The sequence below is a fragment of the Emydura macquarii genome, unplaced genomic scaffold, assembly GCF_026122565.2.
Source record: "Emydura macquarii macquarii isolate MOO-44397 ecotype Brisbane River unplaced genomic scaffold, CSIRO-AGI_Emac_v2 contig_67, whole genome shotgun sequence".
Taxonomy (NCBI): domain Eukaryota; kingdom Metazoa; phylum Chordata; order Testudines; family Chelidae; genus Emydura; species Emydura macquarii.
Genome location: NW_027130204.1, coordinates 5543387 through 5567500, shown reverse-complemented (window position 1 = coordinate 5567500; position 24114 = coordinate 5543387). Strand labels below are relative to the sequence as shown.

The 24114-nt window shown below is 44.5% G+C and overlaps 2 protein-coding genes across 2 annotated transcripts in view; one reads left to right on the top strand and one right to left on the bottom strand.

Annotated features, from left to right (window-relative positions):
- CUNH10orf71 (chromosome unknown C10orf71 homolog) overlaps positions 1–765 on the top strand; it is a 53407-nt gene extending 52642 nt beyond the window's left edge. The window contains exon 4 of the transcript XR_010918154.1: positions 644–765. The gene's annotated coding sequence lies outside the window, so the exon portion shown is untranslated. The remainder of the gene's footprint in view (positions 1–643) is intronic.
- DRGX (dorsal root ganglia homeobox) overlaps positions 1–23902 on the bottom strand; it is a 24149-nt gene extending 247 nt beyond the window's left edge. Inside the window, exons 1-6 of the mRNA XM_067538897.1 lie at positions 23869–23902; positions 19966–20063; positions 19574–19675; positions 16914–17086; positions 16687–16799; positions 1–149 (exon numbers count right to left, since the gene is read on the bottom strand). The exon at positions 1–149 is cut by the window's left edge and continues 247 nt beyond it. Coding sequence (XP_067394998.1) covers positions 1–149; positions 16687–16799; positions 16914–17086; positions 19574–19675; positions 19966–20063; positions 23869–23902 — 669 coding nt within the window. The remainder of the gene's footprint in view (positions 150–16686; positions 16800–16913; positions 17087–19573; positions 19676–19965; positions 20064–23868) is intronic.
- Positions 23903–24114: the final 212 nt, after the last annotated feature.

Here is a 24114-nt window from a genome sequence, read left to right as displayed (position 1 = left end):
GTTGGCGGACTGCAGCACGGCCTCCGAGTGTTCCCGCGCTTTCATGCGCAGTGCTGCCACGCTGGCTGTGCGGTTGCTTTGGCAGCCGTAAGTGGGGAGGAAGGAGAGGCCCATGGGGTCTGGAACGCAGCAAGAGCACAGCGGGCTCCCTGGGGGAGGAAAGAGATAAGACATCGTCAACTTCAGATACTGCGGTGTCACAATCAGCACCCGATCCCCAGCTGGCATACCCCCTGGCAGCACCATTGACTTTAACAGGGGCTTCATTAGGTCTAAAGCCGCAATCAGCTTCATGATCAGATAGGGCTGGTAGGAAAATGGATTTTCTATCTCTGAAAAATGTCAAGCTTTTGAAAAAAATATTCATTGCCATTTGGGATGAAAAGCCAACATTTCAAAATTTTACCTGAAACAAAGTTCTGAAATGAGTTTCATTTTAGAGCAACGGAAACATTTTGTTTTAGAAAATCACGATGCTTCATTTTGAGTTTGACCTTTTTGTTGTTGTTGTTGTTGTCTCTTTTTAAATAAATGTATAGAGAATAAAAGACTTTGTGAAACAGGAAGGGGTTGTGAAATGAAAAGGCAAAACTTTCCTTTCCAAAAATGTCAGCAGGTTTTTTTTTTCACATTCCTCATACAGGGATCCCTGAAATGAAGTTCTGAGCCATACAAGCAACAGCATTGATCATTTGGATCTGGGGGCTTTGTTTCTGTCTCCATCTCTGACCTTTAACCCTGAGTGTTTATTGTGTTAAAACATCCTGAAACAGAAATCAGATTAAAGCGTAAAAGCACCTAGGCTCAAATGAAGCCAAAGACCTGTGCAAATCAACATCATTTCATTTTTGTGCTGTATTCGTCTTCAGACAAAGAGCCAGGAGATGTCTGGCAAACCCCACTCTTCGTGTTTCCCTAGCCCTGCCCATTGCCTTACAAGCAAGACATTATTGCCAGTTCTGAGATGTGTCCGAGGGGCATATTGAATATGCTGCTTTAGTCAGGCCTGATCAGGGCAACTGCACTGAAAGCATTAGAGTTAGGGCTAGTCTACACTTAAAACCTGCAGCAGCCCAGCTGTACTGATACACACAGCTGTGCTGCTGTAAGAGAGCTTGTGTGGCTGCATTATGTCGGTGGAAGAGCGCTCTCCTGCTGACATAATAAAAACCACCTAAACAAGTAGTGGTAGCTATGTCGGCAGGAGAGAATCTCCCTGTGCTGTTCACGTAAGCACTTTTGCTGGCAAAACTGATGTTACTTAGGAGGGGTGTTTTTTTCACACCCGAGTGACAAAAGTTTTGCCGGCATAAGTGCTCGTGTAGACAAGGCCCCCAAGTCTAAAGCCAAAAGGTGTCATTAGATCAACTGTCTGACCACCTGTATATCACAGGCCATAACATGTCACCCAGATTCGCCTGTCGTGAGCCCAGTATCTTGTGTTTGACATCAAGAGCTGGGCTCTAAACTAGCCTGTTCTTCATGGCAGAAAAGGTCCATGACTGAGATCAACTGCAGGAAATTGCAGATTGTGCGAGTGAGTTCATTAACTCCTCTCGTCTTTAATATATTTTTCTTTTCAGCAATGAAGGAGGAAATTATTGGCAGCTGGAGGGGGTCAGGAATTTCTGTGCCCAAGGGGAGGATCAGGTGCCAGAGCATTGGGGTAGGGATGGAGTTGAAAAGACAGGGGATAGGCAGAGCAGAGGGAAGGAGGAAAGGAAAGGAGAAAGCAGGGCTATGGGGCAGGTATTGACTGATTAACCTTGAGTGCAGTAGCACTCACCCATTAGCCTGGTTGGTCAATTACTGTCAATTACATCTATCTATGTTATAAGGATGTTTTGTTCCACTGCACCTGTCATCCCACAGAGCATTGCAAACATTGCCATCTCTAGCAAGGAATCACTTGTTCCACCAGTTGGTCTGCAGTCTCATGAAATGCAGATGTTCTGCTATGTCAGCCAACAGTTTGGGGCAGAGAAGAATCCCACTGCCACATGAAGGCGCAGGGGGAGCCGGGATGGGATGGAGCCATTCCTACTCTTCTAAAAAGGGCCATGGGATCATCAGTGAACTCAAGTGGTGAGGATGTTGGCTGTGTGGCTCATCAAAAGGCAAGACAGTGCCCCCAGCCATAACATACAGGAACAAACACAACTGGCTCGATGGCTAGCACTACCTTCTGTCTTGTCCTTGACAATGCGCCCCATCCAGTTCTGATCCCACCTGTTCACACTTAGCTTGGGAGAGGCAATAAGACTCCAGACAGAGGTGCCACAGGTGTGGGGGAAGGTGACTTGTTCCAGACTAAAAACTTGGCTCCTTTGTAGTTAGAAGGGCACCATGTTTGCCTTAACAGGCTACACTCTCCCCACCCCATTGAAGGCTATGAGGGGAGCCCTGTGGCCAGGTTTTCCTGGGACAATATGTCTGGGGCAGAGGACATGACTCCTGAGGGCAAGCAGAGGACTGGGGAAGTGATCTGAGGTTGTATAGCACCCAGGCTGCTGACTTGGCTTTAGGGCCAGAGCCTGGAGTTCGTTTAGCAGGGAGGGCTGAGGGACAAGGCAGGAGATAAAACAATAGGCAGAGGGTGGAGCAGGGCTCTCTCTTCCCCACCCCACTGCTATCATCAGAGGGGAGATCCCCCTCCTCTCCCTAGCTGGGGGTGTGCCCCCACTGCTCCTTAAACTCCTTGGCTGGAGTGATGAACACTCCCTCTTCTGATCCACTATGTCAGTGCAGCTGTATTACACCTTGTGAGAGCTCTGGGGCAGATGAGGGACCGTGGGGCCAGGGAGACATTTATTTACTGGTCTGAGACAAAGTAAACGAAGGTCCCTCTCCCCTTTGACCGCAGCAGGGCAACTTGTCTCTGCCTTTTCTAAGTGCCAGGCATGCCCGTCTTTCCGCCCCACACCCCACTTCTCCCCTTCAATGTCCTGGCAAGTGTATGCTAAATAACCCAGACCATAGGCTGTCTGGCTCCCTCCGCTTGCACTTCTGAGCAAGCCAGAATCCCATGGGGGGGCGGTGGTGTAGAGACCCTGCTAATGCCTCCTTGGGCCGTGTCTGAAAGGAGTGGGGAGGTCAGGGACAACTTGAGGGCAGAAGCCATGGCCCTTCCCCCTCTGCAGGGATGGCTGTGCTACAGCTCCAACATGCACTCCCCATTGGCAGTTTCACAGCCACCAGAATTCCTCCAAGGGGCTCCAACAGCCCCACAGTTCCTCTGCATCCCTTTCAATACTCAGGGCAGAATCCTACCCTCAGCCAACACGCTAATCCCCAGCAGGCAAAGGCACAACAGAACACAACTGATGCAATGCAGTGTCTCCGTCTGATCCTTCCAAGCCAAGGACTTGCGTTAATTTCAGCAGTTAATATCCAAGTTAAATGGCTCATGACAGAGTGATGGATTTTATAACCTACATGAAGCAGATATTCTTTCTATTACCGTGCTAATCTCAGTGCCACTGGGTCAACATGTGTCTGCGGGAGATGAATTTAGACAGTTGTTTGTTCTCTGGACATTGGCAAAACTTCCTAGTGACAGTTATTGGACATTAGTAACGCATAGAAAGGCTTCTTGAGAAAATGCTTTCTGAAAAATCAGGATTAAGTGTGAAGAGATTATTAATATAATTGAGTCGTCTTTTAAACCCCTGCAATACTCCTAGACACAAAGCATCTGACCAGTGAAGTAATATTTCTGCAGTGCCTTGCATCCAAATGAATCCCTGTGTTCTTGCATGTATTACTGATTGCACAAACCCCTGATCCTAAACCTCAAACTCTGGCTTTCACAATCCAAACCTCCAAATATTGCATCTTGCCCCTGTCTCTAATGGGCTGAACATCTCTCTACCTTGAGAGTGTTTGATATCAGACATTGAATTTTGTAAAGACAAGGTGAGTGAGGTAATAGCTTTTACTGAACCAATTTCTGTTGATGAGAGACAGAAGCTTTTGACTTAGACATAGCTCTTCTTCAGGTCTGGGAAAATGTACTCAGAGTGTCACAGCTAAATATAAGATGGAACAAAATTGTTAAGTAATTAACACATATTTCAAGGGACCATTCAAGGTGAAGTGGCCAGTTAACACCTCTCCAGTCATAGGGGTGAGGGAAGAAATAAATAAAAAAAAAAGCTGGGGGGAGGAGGTTAGTGGGTTACAGATTGTTGTAATAAACCATAAATCCAGGGTCTGAATTCCTCCATGATTTTTAGTGTCAAGCAAAGTTATGAATTTAAGCTCCCAGGCTCGTTTTTAGAGGTGTTGTGCAGGTTTCCTTTGAGGATGAGAACTGAGAGGTCAGACATGGAGTAATCGCCTTGTGAACTGTGTTAACCCACAGGTGATGTGGTATTTTTGTTTTTTTATCCTGTTACTGTGTGAGTTCATTCGAGAGTGTAGTGACTGTCTGGTTTCATGCATATAGTTGTTACTGGGGCATTTTGTGTGCTGGATGAGGCACCCCCATGTTGTGATGGGCATGTGTAGGACTCATGGACCTTGAAGGCATGCCGTGGAGGGTGCTGATCCTTGCAGCAGTGGAGAGATGTCTGCAGGTTTTACATCGGTTGTTTTGGTAGGGTCTGGTGCTGCTTTGAGTTGGTGGGTCCTGGTCTGTGGGGAGCTTGCTTCTGCTGATGAACTTGGCAAGGTTATGGGGTGTTGGAAGGCAAGAAGAGGGGGTTCAGGAAAGCTTTCTTTCAGGATGGGGTCCCCATTGAGTATGAGGTGTAACTGTTTGATGATACCCCGTATGGGTTCCAGCATGGGGTGGCAGGTGACAACTAGAGGTGCGCAGTCAGAGGGGTTTTTATTTCCATATTGAAGCAGATTCTCTCAAAGTATTTGGGTGGCCTGTTCCATGACGTCATCTACTTCTGTGGTGGAGTGTCCATGTTTGGTGAAGGTGGTTTTAAGTGTGTTAACGTGTGTATCCCAGACTTTCTCCTGGGAGCATTCTCTGTGATACCTAAGTGACTGGCTGTAGGTAACAGATTTCTGGGTGTGTTTAGGGTGGTTACTGGATCTGTGAAGGTAGGTGTGGCAATCCATGGGTTTCTTATATATGGTCATCTGTAGAGTTCCATTGCTGACGCTGATCGTGGTGTCCAGGAATTTGATGCTACTGTGGAAGTGTTCTAGAGAGAGTTTAATGGATGGGTGATGGTTGTTGAAGTTGTGGTAGAAATCTATGAAGGAGTTTAGGTTGCCGGTCCAGCGAATGAAAATATCATCAATGTATCTCAGGTACATCCTTGGTTTCATGGCGCATTTGTCCAGAAATTCTTCCCTCAGGGTGGCCCATGAAGAGGTAGGCATCCTGGGGAATCATCCTAGTACCCCGAGCTGTTCCCATGGTTTGGACAGTTTGTTGTTGAATGTAAAATGGTTAGGGGTGAGGATGAAAGGGATGAGTTTGGTGATGTGTTTGGGGAGGCTAGCTGAATATTGTCCATTGTCTTGTAGATATTTGAGGTAGGCAGTGATGCTGTCATAGTGAGGGATGTTGGTGTATAGGGAGGTGATATCCATGGTGTCAACCACTACCCATCCATTAAACTCTCTAGAGCATGTGGTGCACAACATTCAGGGCACTAAATGGCCCAATAAGAACTATGTGTTGGTGAAACAAGACAATCACTATGCTCTCGAATGAGCTCGTACTTCTGACAAAAACACCACATCCCCTGTGGGTGAATGCTTCTCACAAAGTGATCGCCCTATACCTGACCTCTCAGTCCTCATCCTCAAAGGAAACCTGCACAACACCTCCAAAAGACGAAGCTTGGACCTTACATTCATAACTTTGCTAGACACTAAAAATCATGGACTGAATAAAGACACTGAATTAATGGCTCATTACAGCACTCTGTAGCCCACTAGCCCCCTCTGCCTTCAGCCTTTATTTTCCCTCCTTTCCCTGCTATGACTGCAGAGGTGTTAACTGGCCACTTCACCTTGAATGGTCCCTTGAAATCTGTGTTAATTACTTATGCTAAAAACAATCTGTTCCATCTTGTATTTAGCTGTGACACTCTGAGTACATTTTTCCAGACCTGAAGAAGAACTCTGTGGCTCACCAACAGAAGTTTGTCCAATAAAAGATATTACCTCACCTAACCCATCTTGTCTCGCTAATATCCTGGGACTAACATGGCTACAACACTGCATACTGAATTTTGTGGCTTTCCAATTTAAATAACAAGGTGAAGTTTTGAGCACATGAAAAAAGGGGATTTATAACCAAATCTGCCCAGTATGGAACATGAAGTATAATTTTTGCTACCCACAACAAATACACAAGCACTCTTATCTCCATTGAAATGCAGCCACCTTTGAGGTGAAGTGAGGCAGCTGTTTTGCAACACAGAGTAACACATCATAACAATTTAGGAAAGGAAGCAGCACTATGAGGCTCTACAACGACAAAACATGATTAGATTTTTCCAGGCACTTAAGAAATGTTGCTGCTTTTTCACACTTATGGAAGAGAAAAAGATAAGGAAAGGAACTATCCAAAATTAGATCTCACAATGAGATCTAATCCAAAGCTGAGCAGGGATGATCATTCATTTGTGTATATGTACTGCACCTAGCACAATGAGACCAATCTGGGTATGGTCAGTTGGTGCTACTGCAATATCAATGCTAACTAACAACATGCAGCAGTTCCTTTAAAAATTCAGCGAGTAATGTTGTGTTATTCATGACATGGTCATTATTTCCCATTGACCATCAATTGCTATCACAGAGCACCTGACATTGCCTCTCTTGCAATCAATAGCAAAACTCCCACTGATTTCACTGGCAACAGGATTAAGTCTGGAACCGAGAGGGGGAAAAGTCCTGCTGTTTCATCAAGTTCTTCTCCGCAGTCAGCTAGTCCATTTTTGGCCACCTTTTTGTGAGAATAGTTGACCTCCCGCCATGGCCATTCAATCAAGTACCTTGGAAGGGAAGGAAGTAGGCCCACATAACACAAAAGCCAGGCTGGCATTAATTTGGCTAACTGTATGAGAGGAGAGAGGAGGTAGAAATTAGTCTTTTCCCTTCTGAGGCCACCCTGGCTGAGTTCAAATGAGTGGGAATAGACTCAATCCAATAAGAATAATTTTTGTTCTATGGTTAGCAAGGGATAAAATATTTATCAGTTTTCAGAACCAATCTCGCTTCTTTGCTTAATAATTAGATCTGTTATTACCCAGTGGCTTTCTGCAGTCAAATGCAGTTGAGCTACCACGGGTGAATACTTGGATACCCCCATCAATAATTCATCCGTGAACTGCTCACCTAATTTTCTTTGCCATTAAAAAGCCTGCATGGATGGCGGGTCAAATTCCGCTCTCAGTTACCCTGTGTAAATCTGGAGTAACCCCGTTTAAACTAGTGGTGTTGCTCTAGGATGATGCTGGTATAAATGAAAGTGGGAATTGGCCCTTCATTACAATACGTAGTGGCAAGTCATGTGACTAACCTCCCTTCCAACAATGTAAATGGGCAATAAGTGCAATGAAGTCAGTGGAGCTGTATCACCATAAAGCAGCCATAAGTGACATTAGAATCGGTCGCCGTACCTTCTGCGTGCTTGTCAGTGGGCCCATGGTGGAAGTGCGCATTGACTTCACTGAGATACGCATCCACTTCCACCAGGGAGGAACTTGGCCCATTATCTCATTGCAATAACCTGGGCGTGCATCGAACACTATCGGAAAATAAAGTGTTGTTCTTAGTTACCGATGGTACGTATACACCACAATTAAACACTTATGGCTGGCCTGGCGCAGCGGACTCAGGCTCGCAGGCCTTGGGCTGTGGGACTGTAAAACTGCTGTATAGATGTTCAGGCTCACGCTCCAGCGCAAGCCCGACTTGACTCTATAGCTACGTTTATCCCTGAAGCCCGAGGCCCCTGAGTGATCTGGGCCATCTACAGCTATGCCATGGGTGGTTTATGCCAATCTAGTTGTTCCCTTAGTGAGTGATCCACCCCACATTCCACTGAAATCAATGGAAGTTCTTCCATTGACTTCAAAGGGAGTTGGATCAGCCAGTTCACGTACAGCATATGAACTGTTTGATTTCAAGAGCTCGCTGCCTCCTGTATACTAAATTAAAATCCACAATTAGGGTTCCATTAAGTTACAGCAAATTCTGCTGAATTGATCGAAACCTCCTTGCATTCCTATATGACATCATGCTTTAAAGGCTCAGCCTGAACATAAATACTTAATGTAATAAATACAGTCTGAAATATTTGATCCACTTGGCAGTTTAATTGATCTACTACAGAGACTGACAGGAAAAATTAAATTAGTTCGGTCTTGTCTCTGCCAGCGGTACATTTTAATTTTAAAGGTACTTGAACTACAATTTGGGTTACAAACAGAATCCTTTTGCACAGGCTGTGTTGTTTTAATGTTCTGAATCAGCCTAGGCAAATGGAAGTGGATCAAGGCGTGTATTGATTTAGGAGCATTATATATTATTTTAGCTCAACAGTTTAAGAAATGAAATAGATTATCTTCGTGAAAGACAAAAACTGATTCTCCTCCTCTTGCAAACTGTGTGTGGGGGGGGTGAAAATCTTAGCTGGAGCCTGAACTCTGTAAGGTTAGGGAATGGAGTAGCTAAGTACCTTGCACTCCTTTGAAATCCCCTTTTAAAGTCCTGGGCTGTGACATACCACTGTGTGCTGTTTAATCTACAGTAAAGGCAGGATGAGGGGGGTAGAGTTTAAATATTTTTATGTAATATTCACCTGGTTTTGTTCAACAGTTTGCACCCCCATGAACCTCTCACAGTAAAATTGCCTTTATCAGAGATGTATGGCCAGCCAATACCCAGAATACAGACTTTAAATTGCTATTGAGACTTGATTCAAAGGGGGCTTGACCCTGCATTCTGTGAGCACTATAAACAGCCTACGTGCCTAGCTGCACTCAGGGCTGATCAGAGGGAGGACAAAAGTGGTTTTTTGCTAACGTTGCAGCTCCTTCAGCCTAGAGCTGGTAAGGGACCACCTGGCCCCCGGTGTAACTTGGAGCAGCCTCACATCGGCTGTAAATTCACATTCCCACATTGCCCTAGTGTAGGGGCATGTCACCCACTTCTCTTTCCTATCAGCCGTGCCCCCTGCATTGGAGGCTGGGGAAGGGTGGCGCAGCGCTGTCTATATGCCACCAGGAGTTTCAGAAACCAGGGTTGCCACTGCTTAGTGCTGTTGGAGCAGTGCAAAGCAGGCAAAATAGGGCTGAGGTGCTGGCTCAGTTATTTCAAAGTGAGTTTTGGTTGGCAAATCATTCAGCACTGGGCACAGGGTATTAACCAGGTTTTCATGTTACATGAATTGCAAGCACACATTTTACATTAAAGGCTCGCTTTTTTTTCCATTGTTGCTATTATTACGGCAGCCTCCGTGGGGCACTAAGCATTTGCCCAAACACATAAGAAGAGACAGTCCCGGCTCCAAGGAACTTGTGTCCAGCCTCTGTGCCTTTAGCGCAATTCCAAAAATAATTTAGACACCTATGACCAAATTCTGCCTTTGGCTGCAGGGGCAGGGAAGCCCACAAGATCTGGGCATATGTATCTGAGAGGAACAATAATCCTTAGAAATAATTATAACTGAGCACCTCCCACACCACCTTCTCCCTAAGCATCTTCAAGTCCTCTCCAAACACTAATTAGGGTCCAGTCCTTAGCCTTGTGCCTCGCTCTGTGAAATGGGAGAGAGTACCTGCACCAGCAAGGATCAGCCACACAAACAAGGCTTGGCAGGATTCAGTCCTCCCACCACCACTGCCACGTGGGTAAGCATCATCATCCCCACAAGGAAAGCCACAGCGCACAGGGCCTAATCCTTCTTCTCATTGAAACCAACAGCAAAACGCCCATCTACTTCATTCTATCTTTGCTACTTCTCTGGCCCCCATTACCATAGTATCTGAGCACCGCACAGTCTCGAATGTATTTATCCTTGCAACAGCCCTGTGAGGTAGGGCAGTGGTAACATACCCAGTGTACGTGGGGAGCAGAGGCACAGAGACCAAGTGACATGTCCAAGGGGAATCACAAGGGAATCTGTAGAGCACTGAACCCAGGTTGGCATGCTGACCACTGGATCCTCCTTAAATGTTGAAGCGCTCTTATCTCTCTGCAAGAGATTAGCCAGGATTTGATCCTCTGCCCACCTATGCACAAAGCAGCAGCCGTCCCACCCTTCCAGACCATTGCACTCAGATAGTGGAAGGAGATCTGGACAGATTAAATGAGTTGCCCAAGTCCCACACTGAAAACCCAGTTGAGGAAAGCATTTAAGCATGTAACTAAGTGCTTCCTAAATCAGGATCCAAAGTAGTGACAAAGCCAGGAAGAGTACCCGGGAGTCCTGATTTCCAGTTCCCTATTTTTACACTAGACAACACTTCTTTCATCTTGTAAACACTAGTTCAAGCATAACTCAGGCCCTTACATGTTTCATTCCCAGTCTCTCTCTACCCAAGTGACATTTGACAAATTCTCCCCATCTGTCCATAATAACAACTGAAGCACAATGGAGCTACATTTCTAGCCCTTTCCCTGGACATTACCCAATTAAGTCTCCATAATGCTCACAAGTGCAAGCATGGCAGCAAACATACCATGAAAGATCCTAATCAATGCTGCTTTGCAATATCCGCTTTGATATATAACTTGATGCTGCTCCTCTATGCATGGTGCTGGGGCTGCTACGAAAACGGAGGGAGCTATCACTCGCACGGAGCAGAGAGTGAATTATGAAAGTAATTCCCTGGCAAGTGTAATTATTTTTCTCCCCTTACGCTGCACAGCGTATCGCAGATTCTCAGGAACTTTCAGTGGAATGTAATGGACGCGCTTTTGGCCTCGGCTGCGAGAAGGGCAGAGCACTTCCGCTAAAAACGGAGATTCTTGTTTACATGCATTAATAACCTTTTCTCCATTAATGAATTGCATTCATACTGTCATCCATTAAGGACGTGCTTTGAGGTCTCGCCATTTAGAACACTAGCTTCTCCTGATGACTATTGTTATACAGCCCATAAATAAAGCAAGTATTTCCCCTTCATATTTGAGGCTCTGCAATTAAATCTGCTAAATGGACTGCATATGCATGGTTTAGGGTAAGTGATTTATCTCAGAACATAGGGGAAACATAGGAATTGCCAGCGCAGTGGTCCAATTAGTCCAATTTCTGATGGCACCCAACACTTGATGCTTTGGTGGACTAAAGCAAGCTATTTCCTATCCCCAGATACTTAGTCGAGGACTAGTATCCTGAAATATAAGGCTTTGTATCCCTCATAAAGGCTAATCCTGTTTAAGAATGCCATGGTGATTCTTCAGCTGATAAACAGTGTCATCTAGATTCATAGCTTTTTCGATTCCAAGACCAGAAGGAGCCATTATGATCATCTAGTTTGATCTCCTGTATAACACAAGCCCATAGAACTCCCCCAAAATAATTCCTAGAGCAGATCTTGTAGAAAAACATCCAATCTTGATTTAAAGATTTTCAGTGATGGAGAATCAACCATGCACTTTGGTCAATTGTTCCAGTAGTTGATGACTCTCACCTTTAACAATGGATGCCTTCTTTCCAGGCAGCATTTATCTAGCTTCAACTTCCAGCCGTTGGATTGTGTCAGACCTTTCTCTGCTAGATTGAAGAGCCCACTATTAAATGTTTGTTCCCGAATGCATAGCTTGGCAAAACGGTGGCTAGGAGGAGCTCAATGTTAGCTTTCTAAATACAATATCTGATGGGACAAACACCATGTAGGGAGAGGAATTTTCCAGGGTGATAGAAGGGATTAATGGGATACAATTAATATGGAGAGACTATAGGCTGAAAATCAAGAAACTTCCTGATGGTAAGATGCATTACTCTGTGGAATAGTCTACGTTCTACACCATGATTCTCTGATGTATCACTATTGCACCAATGGCCTGTTTCCTTCCTGGATGGCCTTAGAGTGGGAACATTATCTCTTTGGAACAGATCTGAATTCTTGAACCAGCAGAGGTCTACGGGCATTGCAGAGGCACTGGGTTCTTCTCAGAGAGCAGGGTTGACCTAGCTTTGCTCTACAGCAGCATTTCCTAGTCAGTCGGATGTAGCACTAGCTGTGCTTGGGTCAGTGTGCCTGCCAGAGAGCTGCAAAGCTGTGCAGAGAGAGTGGTGATCTCTGAGGATGAAGGCTCATCTTGAACCCCTGCACCATACGAGGTTAGTCCTAGATCTCTTGTCTCAACTGGGTTGCCTTCCCCTGGGAAGGCTCTATCTTGCTATGGTTTGTATCACAAGGTGTCAGATCCAGGTGGCTTCTGTGGGTGGCTTTGGAGAACTAGGGCCAGGTGATCCAAAACTGAGCAGAAAGATGTTTTGGTTTCTTTACACAGGTTGCCCCTACTGTACAGCTTTCAGGTGGTGGGATGAACATGAGCGTTGGCGGGTTGAATAACGGCTAACAAGGTGAATCATCATCATTATTTATTATTAGCAGCATTAATTTTTAATTGCCTTCCTCTAAAACATCGATCAAATAATTGTCCACTGATACCAGCATGTTGCTGAACTAGACAGGCCAGCAGTCCAGTATAGTACAGCAAATCCTTTTTCCCACTAGGAAATGTAAAATAACCTGAACTTTCCAGTAATGTTTGATTAACTGAGTATGCACCGCTTATCTGTGAGACACTGCTTGCCAGGCAGGCTGCTTTCACTGCCTTATCAAGGAACACATTTGCAGGGGCTGTTCTCCCAATCATGGGCACGCACAGGATCTACACAGATGGATCCAGAGACACCGGTAACACTGTGTCTGGGGAGATCCATGCTGGGTGATGTATTACTGTGGAAAAGGCACCTTGATTCTGAGGGGTTCTGTTTTGCCTCTACAGGATACAAATACTTCCGCTGACTCAAAAGCTGTCATTCGTGGCCAGCACAACAGAGATCCTAGGAAGAGTTTTAGGTCACCTGTCTCCTGCACTTTGCAAAAATATTTCAGATCTTCCCTGCAAAATCTTAGACTCTCCTCAATTCTCCCCTCCCCATCCCTCAAAGAAAAATGGACGGCCTGATTTCGCCACTGGTACTCACCCAGACTAGCATCTTACACTCCTCAATGCTTTTGATGGGACTATTTGCAAGATAAGATCCTGCTCAACGTGAGTAACAGTGGCAGAAACCAACCCTGATTCCTCTCGCAAAGTGATTCTAAAAGCAGTTTCTAGCTATGTGGCCCACTTCAATCTTCTCCAGACATAAAAATGTAATATAGGAATATTAACAAAGTAATATCTACCCAAAGGTTGGATTCTCCCTACTTCCCCACTGTAATGGGTTACAAATTAACTCCCATATCAATGTAAGTTATTCATATTTTGTGGGGCATGTGAAGAGAGGGACAAACCTAGCCTCTAGCTGGTTGAATTTAACAAGGTGTAAAAATGATTTACAGGCTTCCTAAAACACTCTGTCTTTTCCCTTTCCTTATTTCTCCTCCGAACTGACATCTGGGGTCCGGTTATGCTTTCACACTGGTGTAAATGATGATTAATTCAGTGGCATTCCACTGATGAAAAGCTAGCATAACTGAGAACAGGATCAGGCCCATGGCTATTTTGCCCAGTAGTTCTAATCCAACCCTTTTACAGCACCATTTGACCCCTCAAACTAATTTACAAGCTACAGGCTCGATCCTGCAAAGATTGAGCTTCTGTTGATGTAAATAGGAAGTTTATCAATTATGAAACTGAAATCTGCAGTGTGGTCAGAAACCAGTATTTTACCCAACATAGCTAAACCCTAATCATGATGATGGCCACCTAAAAACTGATGATATGATATGGTCCAAGAGTTGCAAACCTCGGTCCTGACTCAAGCAACAATTTAAAGTCAGAGACTCATAGATTGTTAAGGCTACAAGGGACCATTCTGCTCTTCTAGTCTGACCTCACGAATGACAGGCTAGAGAATCTCATCCAGTAAACACACACTTATGTCCCATTGAACTCAATGGGACTTGAGCACATGCCTAAAGTTAAGCACATGCTTAAGTGTTTTCCCGACTCAGGGCCCTAGTGGGCTGGGAAAGTGTAAGCAAATTTGCTCCCATAAAAAATCCAGAGTCAATAAATATTGTTTGACTTGCATGCTGCAGATGCCCTGAAAGACCAACAGACTGGAGTTTGTTTGGGATCACACAGCACAAAAAGAAGGAAGAAGTTTGTTAAATCCAACCTGGTCCCAAACCTGTTGTTTTCTCAAGTCCTTTCTTCACACTTGTATAGGCCTGCTTTAAGGTTTGCTTTATGACCTGATCCTAACAGATAAGTCTGTCTGTTTGTTTTTCATCAAATCTATTGTCTTTTTAGGCACCCCTCACCACCATGGTTAGGTGCCCTGCACACGTTAAGGAAGGCTGAGATGACTGCACTCTCTGATCTGCCACCCTGTGCATAGTTTTCGGCCCTCACAGAGATGCCAATGGCAAGGCTTGGGGTCAGTAGCATGATGTGCCACGGCTGAGGCTGACCAATCCCTCTCTCTAGAAGTCTGGCTTTACTCTTTGTCAATTGACACGCACATGGAGATCACAGCGGACATCTTAGGTCAGGGAGAGAGCTGTGTTCTCTGAGACGCACCTGGCTTTGCACGTCTACGTTGTGTACTGCTTTCATGTGCTTCCCTATCTGCACCATCCCTACCCACGCCATGTGGATTGCAGTCAGTGATGAAGAGAAAAGGGGCATGCTAGAGATGGGAAGGAGCAGTGTCAGGGAAAGATGACGATGTTCTGCATGTGACCACCAAAAAGGGGATGTTTATTTGCCAAAGGCTAGAAATCAATCTTACCACATCAGACAACAACAATCAATAACCAATTCCCACACACGCACATCGGAGAATACAATGCTCCCAACAAGATAACTGTAAAAAAAAAAAAACCTTCTCCTATGCTCAAAGCAGCATCTCAGATTGCCAGTCACAGAGATGAATTGGTGACCTGCCAACATGCAAGGCAGAGCAGGTCCCCTTGCAAACCCTTCCTAACTCCTCCTACAGACAGATATGCAAATCTCCGCCGCTGGATTTCTTAAGCTGACACCATTCAGCACTAGCCCAGGGCTTCTAGCCACACTCAGGGCTTTCCCCTGTTCAGGGCAGTAAATATTAGCCATTAAATCTGGGTCTGGATGTAAATGTCTCCAAAGCTTGAGGGGTGGGGAATGTTCAGATACATTGCTTTGGTTCTGGCCTGCCTCGATTCAAAATGTATAATTTGGAGCCAAATTCAGGGACACAGTCCCAGCCTAAGTAGCTGACTGTATAACCTGTGTCTCTGCAGGAGACTAGAGAAAAGGCACCCTCCTGCTTGAGGCCATGGAACTGCTCTGGGAAATCTGCTTCAGCCCAAAGGATGAAGGCAGCCTGCATAGCCCCAACATGCCACTGTGCAGAAGATCTGTGTAGCGTCAGATCTTCTAACCTTTTATGTCCTTCTGCCCAACTCCTGAGCGCTGCCATGCCAGCAGCCTACCCTGTGTGACTCCTTCCAGATCCAGTCCCTGGCCCCTTCACCAACAGAACTGCACTGGCATGGAGTCTGCAGCTGTGGAAGCAAAGGCTGAGTTTGCCCCAGCATGCAAGGATCAGCATTTGGAAATATTAACCTGCTTTAAAATGCACCAAGGTAAATGTATTGAAATGATAACACTTGTCACCAGCCCAATTGGCACGAACACAAATCAAGAGAGTATTCTGATGGGGACAGGGTTCAGTTTTCACTCTCAGGAGATGGATTTAAACTTTAGGTAACTTTCCTTATGAAATGTGTTTAATCCATAGATGTGTGTGGTACAGAAATGTACCACTTTGTGCTTGGCAGTGTAATGGGACTTCACATAAATCTATAAATTGAATTCATCCCGGTTACACCCATAGCCTTATAAATTGCTAGGCAAAGAACAGCTAATGGATCAGCTGGTAATTTATTTTTAAAAGATGCACACTGCAGCATTTTGGCAACTCTAAGGGGCATGGGTTCTGCGTGTTCCCGTCTCAGTGCATAGGCCCGAAGTAATGGGAAATTACCTTTGTATATCCTCACACACTGTCATTCAAGCAATGTAATTCTTTAGAGAGGCCCTGCCATTCAGAAAGATAAAGATCGGGCTTTGTGCAGAGATATGCTGCAAAAGTAACTGCATAAAGACAGTGGGTGGGGTGCACAGTAATAGTGCCAGGTAAGATATAATGCAGAAGGACATGTATAACTAATTGACTAGTATACATTTGATTCTAAAAAAATTCATGTAAAGTTCATCTTAAAGGGCCAACTCCTGTTTGTCTATGAGTAAATCCATTGACTCCAGTAGGACTAGCTGCTAAAGTAGAGCAGGCTTTGACTCAAAATCATGAAATATATTCAGTTAAGGACCCAATTCTGTCCCCGTTCCTCACATGGAAAGCCCCATCAAAGTCAGTGGGGTTACTCACCTGAGTGAGGAGAGGCAGAATTTGGCTCGTCATGAGAGCGCTGCCATCGAGTCAAATAGGAGCAGGTCCTTTAGCCTGAAAAAATCTCCCCTCCCCCACCTTTGTCCTTCACCCCACATTTGAACAAAGAGACTCGTTACCTTTTAGAGAAGCGACATGTGATAAAGCTTGAGCATAGGTGGCTGTGTTGAGAAGAGTCCCAGGTAGACATGACGGGAAGAAAGGCCCAGCGGGGCCAACTGATCGGCTGAGGCTGACAAAGAAGAGAAAGTAACTTAGAAAAACAGAACTGTTTGATTCAAGACATCAGTGAGGAGCATGTGTGTATGTCTCAGAGAGAAATTATTAATACATTCGTTTCCTTTACCTCTGCTGGATCTCTAAACTCTCCTTCTTATTCCTAGTTTGATCAACTGGAGAGGGGGAATTTAAATTCCTCACTGGGGGTGCCACCTCAGTCATGGTTTCTTTAGAGCTTTCTTGGTCTGATGCTCCTCTTTCTGTTTTCCTCCATTTAGCCCTTCGATTCTGGAACCATACCTAAAAGAGGAGCGAAATCAATGATGAATTCCCTGTTTAACTGGACGTGAAGCAATAAAGCGGTTTGTGAATTACTGTTTCAGTAGAGACAGTCATTTGAAGCTTGTGTAAAACTATTCCTTTACTCTTGTGGAACAATCGAATGTGTCCTCAGCAGGATTTTTGCTAAATGCTTAAGAACACAGATATTTCTCTCTCTGAAAACCAAGCGGTGTTTAAAAACACTCAGTAGGAATATTTTTTTAAATAATTTTCTTCAACAGTAAGGCAACAATCGAACACAACGTCCCTATTCACCAAAACACATAAGCAGGTGCTTAACTTTAATTCCCATTGACTTCTATGGAATTTAAGCACATGCCAAACTGTTTTGCTGAGTACATGTCTAAGTACTTAGATGACTTCAGACCTAAATCCTTACTGAATTACAATTAGGTTCCCAGAAGTCAGAGACAAAAAGGCCTATGATAGCTCATCTTCTCCATCCAGTTTCTAGTGGGGGGATGTTGCCTACAGCATGTTATCTGGGGATGGCAGATTATCATTGTAGAAGATTATTCCAGTCACCGTCTGAAACTTTTTCCTGATATTCAGCCTAAATGTTCATGTTCTTCATGCCATTACTCCTAGTTCTCCCCTTCCCATCCTCACATCATTCTTCTCCCCCCTTGGTGTTTACATCATTCAGATAGTTAGGCAGGTTGAAAATGCTGAAAATCACTGGATCTATGGGGAAGGAAATGCACCATTTATTACATGATCACAGCATTGCTGGGATTGTTGTTATAATTATTATTCTCCTACAACTTCATTTTTATTTAGCTGGCTTTTAATTGCATGTATCAGCAAACATTGAATAATGATTTTATCTATATTCTAAATTTAGGGCAGTTAAAGGCAAAGCAAAATGCAGACACTTTCTTGTGTCTTAATTGAATGAAGGTCACAGCTATAACAACATTTAATTGAGCTATTTTTCATTATCATATTTTAATGACTTTGCACTGACAGTTGCCTGCTTCTGAGGAAAGAGCATGATGAAGTCGTTTATTTCCCTATTTAGTTATTGTTTGACAACATCATCTTCGATTAAGACTCTGCTTTATAGCACATTAATCATATTTGAATGAGCAAGGGGTATAAATGTAAACATATCTCCCATCCTCTGTGTTTCCCCATGTCCCTGCATGAAAGCAGACTAAACAAATGCTTGCATCTATTGTCTGTTTGCATAATAGCCAACAACAAGGCTAGACACCAGCCCTCAGCAATCTAATTGTCACCACCCCTATCTCACCCTTGCACCTTCCAGAGAGAAGTTATGATCTCCCACTTCCGAATGCTCAATAATTGTCCCATTTATCTCAATTTGCAGTTCAGTCTTTAGGCACCAATAGTCAAAATGGCATTATTAAAAAAAAAAAAAAAAAAAAAAAAGCCAGCACCTACAATGCACTGGCAAAAGGAGATTTTCATTTCCAAATAATAATCAGTTTAATTTGCCCGCATATGACCAATGATTCATGTTCAGATTTAATAATCAGGATCGTATAATCTGATTATAGGAGAAATAATTTGTTTACAATCCCCAATTTACTGTGGTGAATTCCATTATCTCTCTTCAGCCATTGGGTTTTAAGAGATACTAACATGACCCTAGGGAACAAAAGGCAAGCTATTATATTTCCTACAATTAGATCTTTGCATAGTCTTAACCCCGAGCACCTACATTGAGGGAGGGAGGGAGGGGGGAAACACCCAGCATGCAGAAAAGCCCCATAAATAAAATGAATACATAATTGTGCTCAAAGAATGGCTTGGCTACAGGCATCCCTCTCACGTGTGCATGACCGCTCCTCTCAGCAGAGTTTAGAAACACTTAAATAAAGCTAATCTATGTATATGGGCGGAGGGGAGGAGAGAGAAACAAAACTTTTTTTTCCCCCCCAGAAGTGGTGCTTGTATTCGTGCTAGCGATGAGATCAAATTAAAGGTGTTTCAACAGCACTGCAAGCTTTTTATCCATCTCAATGCAGCGTTGTGAAAGTGGTGGAAAGGGTGAAAAAGTTAAAGTGATGCAGAAAGCAAAGGTCTCTATTCTGGCAACTCGACTCCGTGCAATTGACTAGCCCCGTTGCTTGGTAGTGGTCATAGGCTGCTTTGGAGAACCGCGTCTCAGCTTTTTTTTTATTTTTTTTATTTTTTCCAAAGCAAGGAAATGGATGTGCATTGATGTAATTTAGTACCTTAGAGACGCGGACAAATTAGTGTAGAACATTATCACTAGTTAATTATGAATGACCGATTAATCAACCTAATCTAATATTCCACATTATGTTGATGTTATTAAAGTGCATCATGAAAATGACAGATCGTCTTCATTTGCTTTCTTTGGCCAAATGTGCACTCTGCAGTCCTGATGTCAAAAGAAAAAAAAAAGTTTGCCCGTTTTAATACCGGAGTTAAATAATTCACCAGAATGTTTACCTGCACCCTGGCTTCTGTGAGGTTGATTTTCATGGCCAGCTCTTCTCTAGTGAACACATCGGGGTAGTGGGTTTGAGCAAAAACTGCTTCCAGGGCCTCCAGCTGTTTAAGGACGAGAGGAAATATCTATCAAGAGGAGGGGTTTGGGTTTGTTTGAGTTGCTGGGGTTTATCCATGCTTGTAAAAGGGGGATCTGGATGCTGTGTTCTGCCCAGCACAGCTACGGGACAGGTTGAAGCAGGTGGGCCAGGCTGCACCTGGCAGAGATTGGTTCCCGGGTGGGATGTAGGGAGTTGGTTCTGGTTCAGCTGAATCCGAGGGGCTTTCTGCGCGCAGCGGGGAGGAGCGGGGCTGAGCCTGCAGGGACCTGAAAGGGAAGGACTCGCCCGTACCTGCTGCAGAGTGAACGTGGTTCTGTTTCTGCGTTGTTTCCTGCGTAAGAAGCCGTCGTCAAAGTCTCCCGTGGAGTGGCCTCCGAAGGGGGCAGAACCTATGGGGCAAGGGACAGGGTAGTGCCTGAGGAATGCATGGCGGGCTGTGCAGGAAACCCGGCACAGCCTACGCCCTGCAGCGTGGGACTCCTGACCTGTTCTCCCTGGTGGACCATACTCTGAACTCAGTGCGGTGTAAATCCGGAGTCACTCCGGATTCACACCATTCTGGCTGAGATCACCAGCCGGCCCTATGTCCACTTGCCTGTCCTTTCCCAGGTAACACAATACAATGTATTAAACTCTAAATATCCACTAAACCTCTCCGTTTACATAGCGCCCGGTGTCTGCCTGCAAGGCGCAGAGGTGCTGGAAGCTGACTGTTCCTACGCGCTAAGTGCCCTGCAATCCATTTCACAGCAGAAATCTCCGCTGGAGTCAATGGGCACTGCTATGGAAACAGAGATGGCAGCACACGAGCGGGGTGGGAGCACTTTGGGCACACCGAAAAGGATTAAAGATGAAGGGATTGGCCTGCTTTCAGGCACTTAACTCCTTAAATCTGTGTTTTGTGATTTATGTCCTTTTACTGGATGGATGGATGGATGGATGGATGGATGGATGGAAAAGAAAGAAAGAAAGAAAAAGGGTTTGTGAGAGGGGACAGACTGGATGGTTATTGTCCTTCTGTAACTTGGTGCACCTAGCTATTCAGGACATTAACACATACACATTATGTACCAACTCTATCAACGCATCAGTTTAATTATGATTAAATTAACTTCTAACTTTATCAAATGCATATTATTTACCTCAAAGGCCAGCCTGGCATATAAATGTGCATTCATTTCCTGATTAACCACAATGGCTATGATCTATAGTGTAAATAGAAGTAACCACTTATAGTATGAATCTGAATTAACAAGTGAACTTTTCACCTGATGGGCTGAATTCATTTCCTTCGATAATTGATGCTAGTGATTCAGTGGTATGTGTTTCTAAAAGACCAGGGGAAACAGTTGCATACGTGCATAGCAACTACCTCGTAAATAATCACATTCTGTCCATTTACATTTTAAAAAGAAGAAAACAAGCGCCTGATCCAGACATTATGGATAAATGGATTCCACAGTTACCTTTTAAAAACAAACCGGGCATTTTTAAAAGTAGAATGGCATTTGAAAAGTCCCAAATCAGTGCATTTCTATGTCTGTAACAAGAAAATGTATTTTGTTTGAACGTTGACACCCACCTACCTACACGCACGCGAAGTAACACTAGCAAGTGCTAATGCTTTGCATGCTAACCTTTACCCTGAACGCCGAATGATGTGTCCTTGAACACAAGACTTTATGGTTGTACAGAGCCTAGCACAATACAGCCCTGGTCCACCATCTAGACTACTAGGTGCTACCGCACTAGAAATAAATGATAAGAATGGGAATCCCAGCAGTCTACAGAAAATCTGAAGAGCGTTAGAAGAAAATGCACCCTTTACTGACTGTGTGATACTGATCTTAGATATATTTTGTATTATGGCAATATGTATTACTGTAAAATCAACTCCTGTCCATTCTTGTACAAGGATTTTCTAACAGAAGCAGTGATGGCCCATAGCCCTTTCATGTTTCAGATCAAACCCGGGTGGTAAACTGAGGAAATGGAACACTTGAAATTCTCCTTTTGTTGAGGGCTGGAGGCAGGGAGACAAACAGTCTAGATTTAAAATAAAGCAGTCGCCTTCACTTAGAATATAACCTTTTTGGTTTGTACGGCCCACAGTCAGTATTATTTAAATCTAGCTTTTATACTTATTTGCCTTTCCCTTTAGTAGCAACAAAGGAATAATCAAAAGTTATTTGATCAGATGGCCCGTTTCCCAGCTCAATGCTTTTTTCTGCTCTTTTGTGCATATTCTACACTTGATAGTGTTCAGAATGGTCCCTGTTCAAAATTCAGTAAACAATTTTTTAAAAAACAACACGACTAATTAGTTGAATGTGCATGTTGGTATTATATGCGCTACATGCAATGTGTTATATGTTGAATACCTGTACCCGGTGTGCATTTAAGGTTCTGTTTTATATGTAATTTGGCACGTGTTAATTGAGAAGGAGCCGTTATAATCTGCCATAAAGAGGTGGTTTCATCTACAGTGGGCATATAGATTATCTTGCATGAGTGCTAATTTTGGAAATAAGAATTAATTCATATAAATTTAGTTACTTATAGAAAGTGGACTCTGACCCCTTGGAATGCTCTATTTAAAAAAAAATCCATAGATTAATAACCTGGGGCATCGCGTCAGTTTCTCTACTGCACATATGGACCGAATCTGCATGTCAGAAAATCACGATGAATCTTTCATGGAAAGTTTTTCACTCTGCATGCACCGTGGCTAATAATTTAGTATGTCAGCCAGTTTCCTAAGCACAGATACTAAGAAGAGAAAAGTGAGTTTATTCACTAATCGATTGTCATTTAAAACAAAACCAGTTATGCCACTTTTGCGTGGAGGGGGGGACACTAGAAGAGCATTTTGCACTTTAAAAACAAGAGTGTTGAACTTAAATTGCCAAGATATTTTTTTGGTTTAAAAAAAAATCATAACATGGGAAAACTCCGGAAGAAAGAATGTATTTTTGAGGCTGAGTTCTGCCGTGGAAGTGCTGAAAGCCTTCACCCCAGGAGCAGGAAGGAAGGCTGAGAGGCAGCCCATCTGCCAAGCTTCTGCTTCCTCGTCTCAAATGAAAACAACTTTCAGTAGGTAAGTGACATTTTCAGGAAGGGTATTTACAAAACCGGCGTCAGGCTGGTCTCTGAACACAGCAGGGCCGCCCGCTGTAAAAAAATTACAGCTGATCTGTTTTTGAGCTACCTGTACAAAATTGTCCGGCAATGGGAGTTTTGGGGAAGCCCTGCATAAAGCAGCTGGCTGACGCTGCTCCGGTTTAATAGCTGGGGATATCGGGGAGGCAGACTCAGGATTAACCGAAAATCCGGTGAAGAGATCAGGAATTTTCTGTCCTGATGCTCGGTGTATAGTTCGCAGCGGGCTACTTCTATGAGTAGTTGAAAGGGAGAAAAATCCCCTGGGCTGGGTGGAAATACTGCAGCTCCCCTCAGGAACACACTCAAAGGACAAGGGGGGAATCAGCCCCACACGGGTTTTCCGATCCCACAATGAACTTTAAATTAGTTGGACCTGTCCCCCCTCGACATCTGACCAGGCGCTCCTTCTGGGGTGACGGGCCAATCTGATACCGGGGTTACAGCGGAATCGCAATGGCTGCAAATACTGCTACTACCCAAAAATAAAACCCCGGAAAGTCCTTTCCTTTCTAGCCCCTCCGCAGAACGTTTGTAAAATAGCATCAAAGATTTATGCAGCCCCCTTCGGCTACAGCGGGGGAGGGGTCCTGAGAGTGTCCCGATTACAGCCGTGAAACCAACATCTGTGCTGGGGGGGAGGGAAGCATTTCCTTCGTAGCCTGGGGCTGATCTGTGGGCTCTCTATCCACAGAGGGGAGGCAGGTGGCAAAATGTCATGGGGGGGGGGGGGAACACAACAAAAACAAGGCACTTCCAACATAAATCAAATGAAAAAATATATCCCCCCCCACCAGCACCCCGCCCTCCGTGCTGAGACTGGAGGGGAAACACCGGGGGGCGCGACTCTACGTCCCCTTCGGAAAATGAGGCGCTTTTCTGCTGTTTCCTGATTAAAGGGGAAATAAAGGGAAAAATGGCAGGATCTGCCGGGCTAATGGGAGTGGAGACGCAGGGAACTGTCCAGCCACCAGACCCCCACCCCGCCCAAAGGCAAACCCCGGTACTTACACGGATTTGTGCGACAACACTCACCCTCTAACTGCGGGGGACAGTGGAAGTAAAACATGGCCAAGAACCAGGCAAAGGCCGGCTGCTGTCCAGAGCTGCGGAGCAAACACCAAAAGAGTTAATTCTCCTGAGCGAAATACGGAGGGACTTGTGTTTTGGTTTTAAATTCAGCTCACACCCTCTCAACCCCCCAGTCCCACAAAACAACAACAAACCCTCAGCGGCGAGAGTTCATCTGACGGCAAATAATTGTTAATGACTAGGTAATAA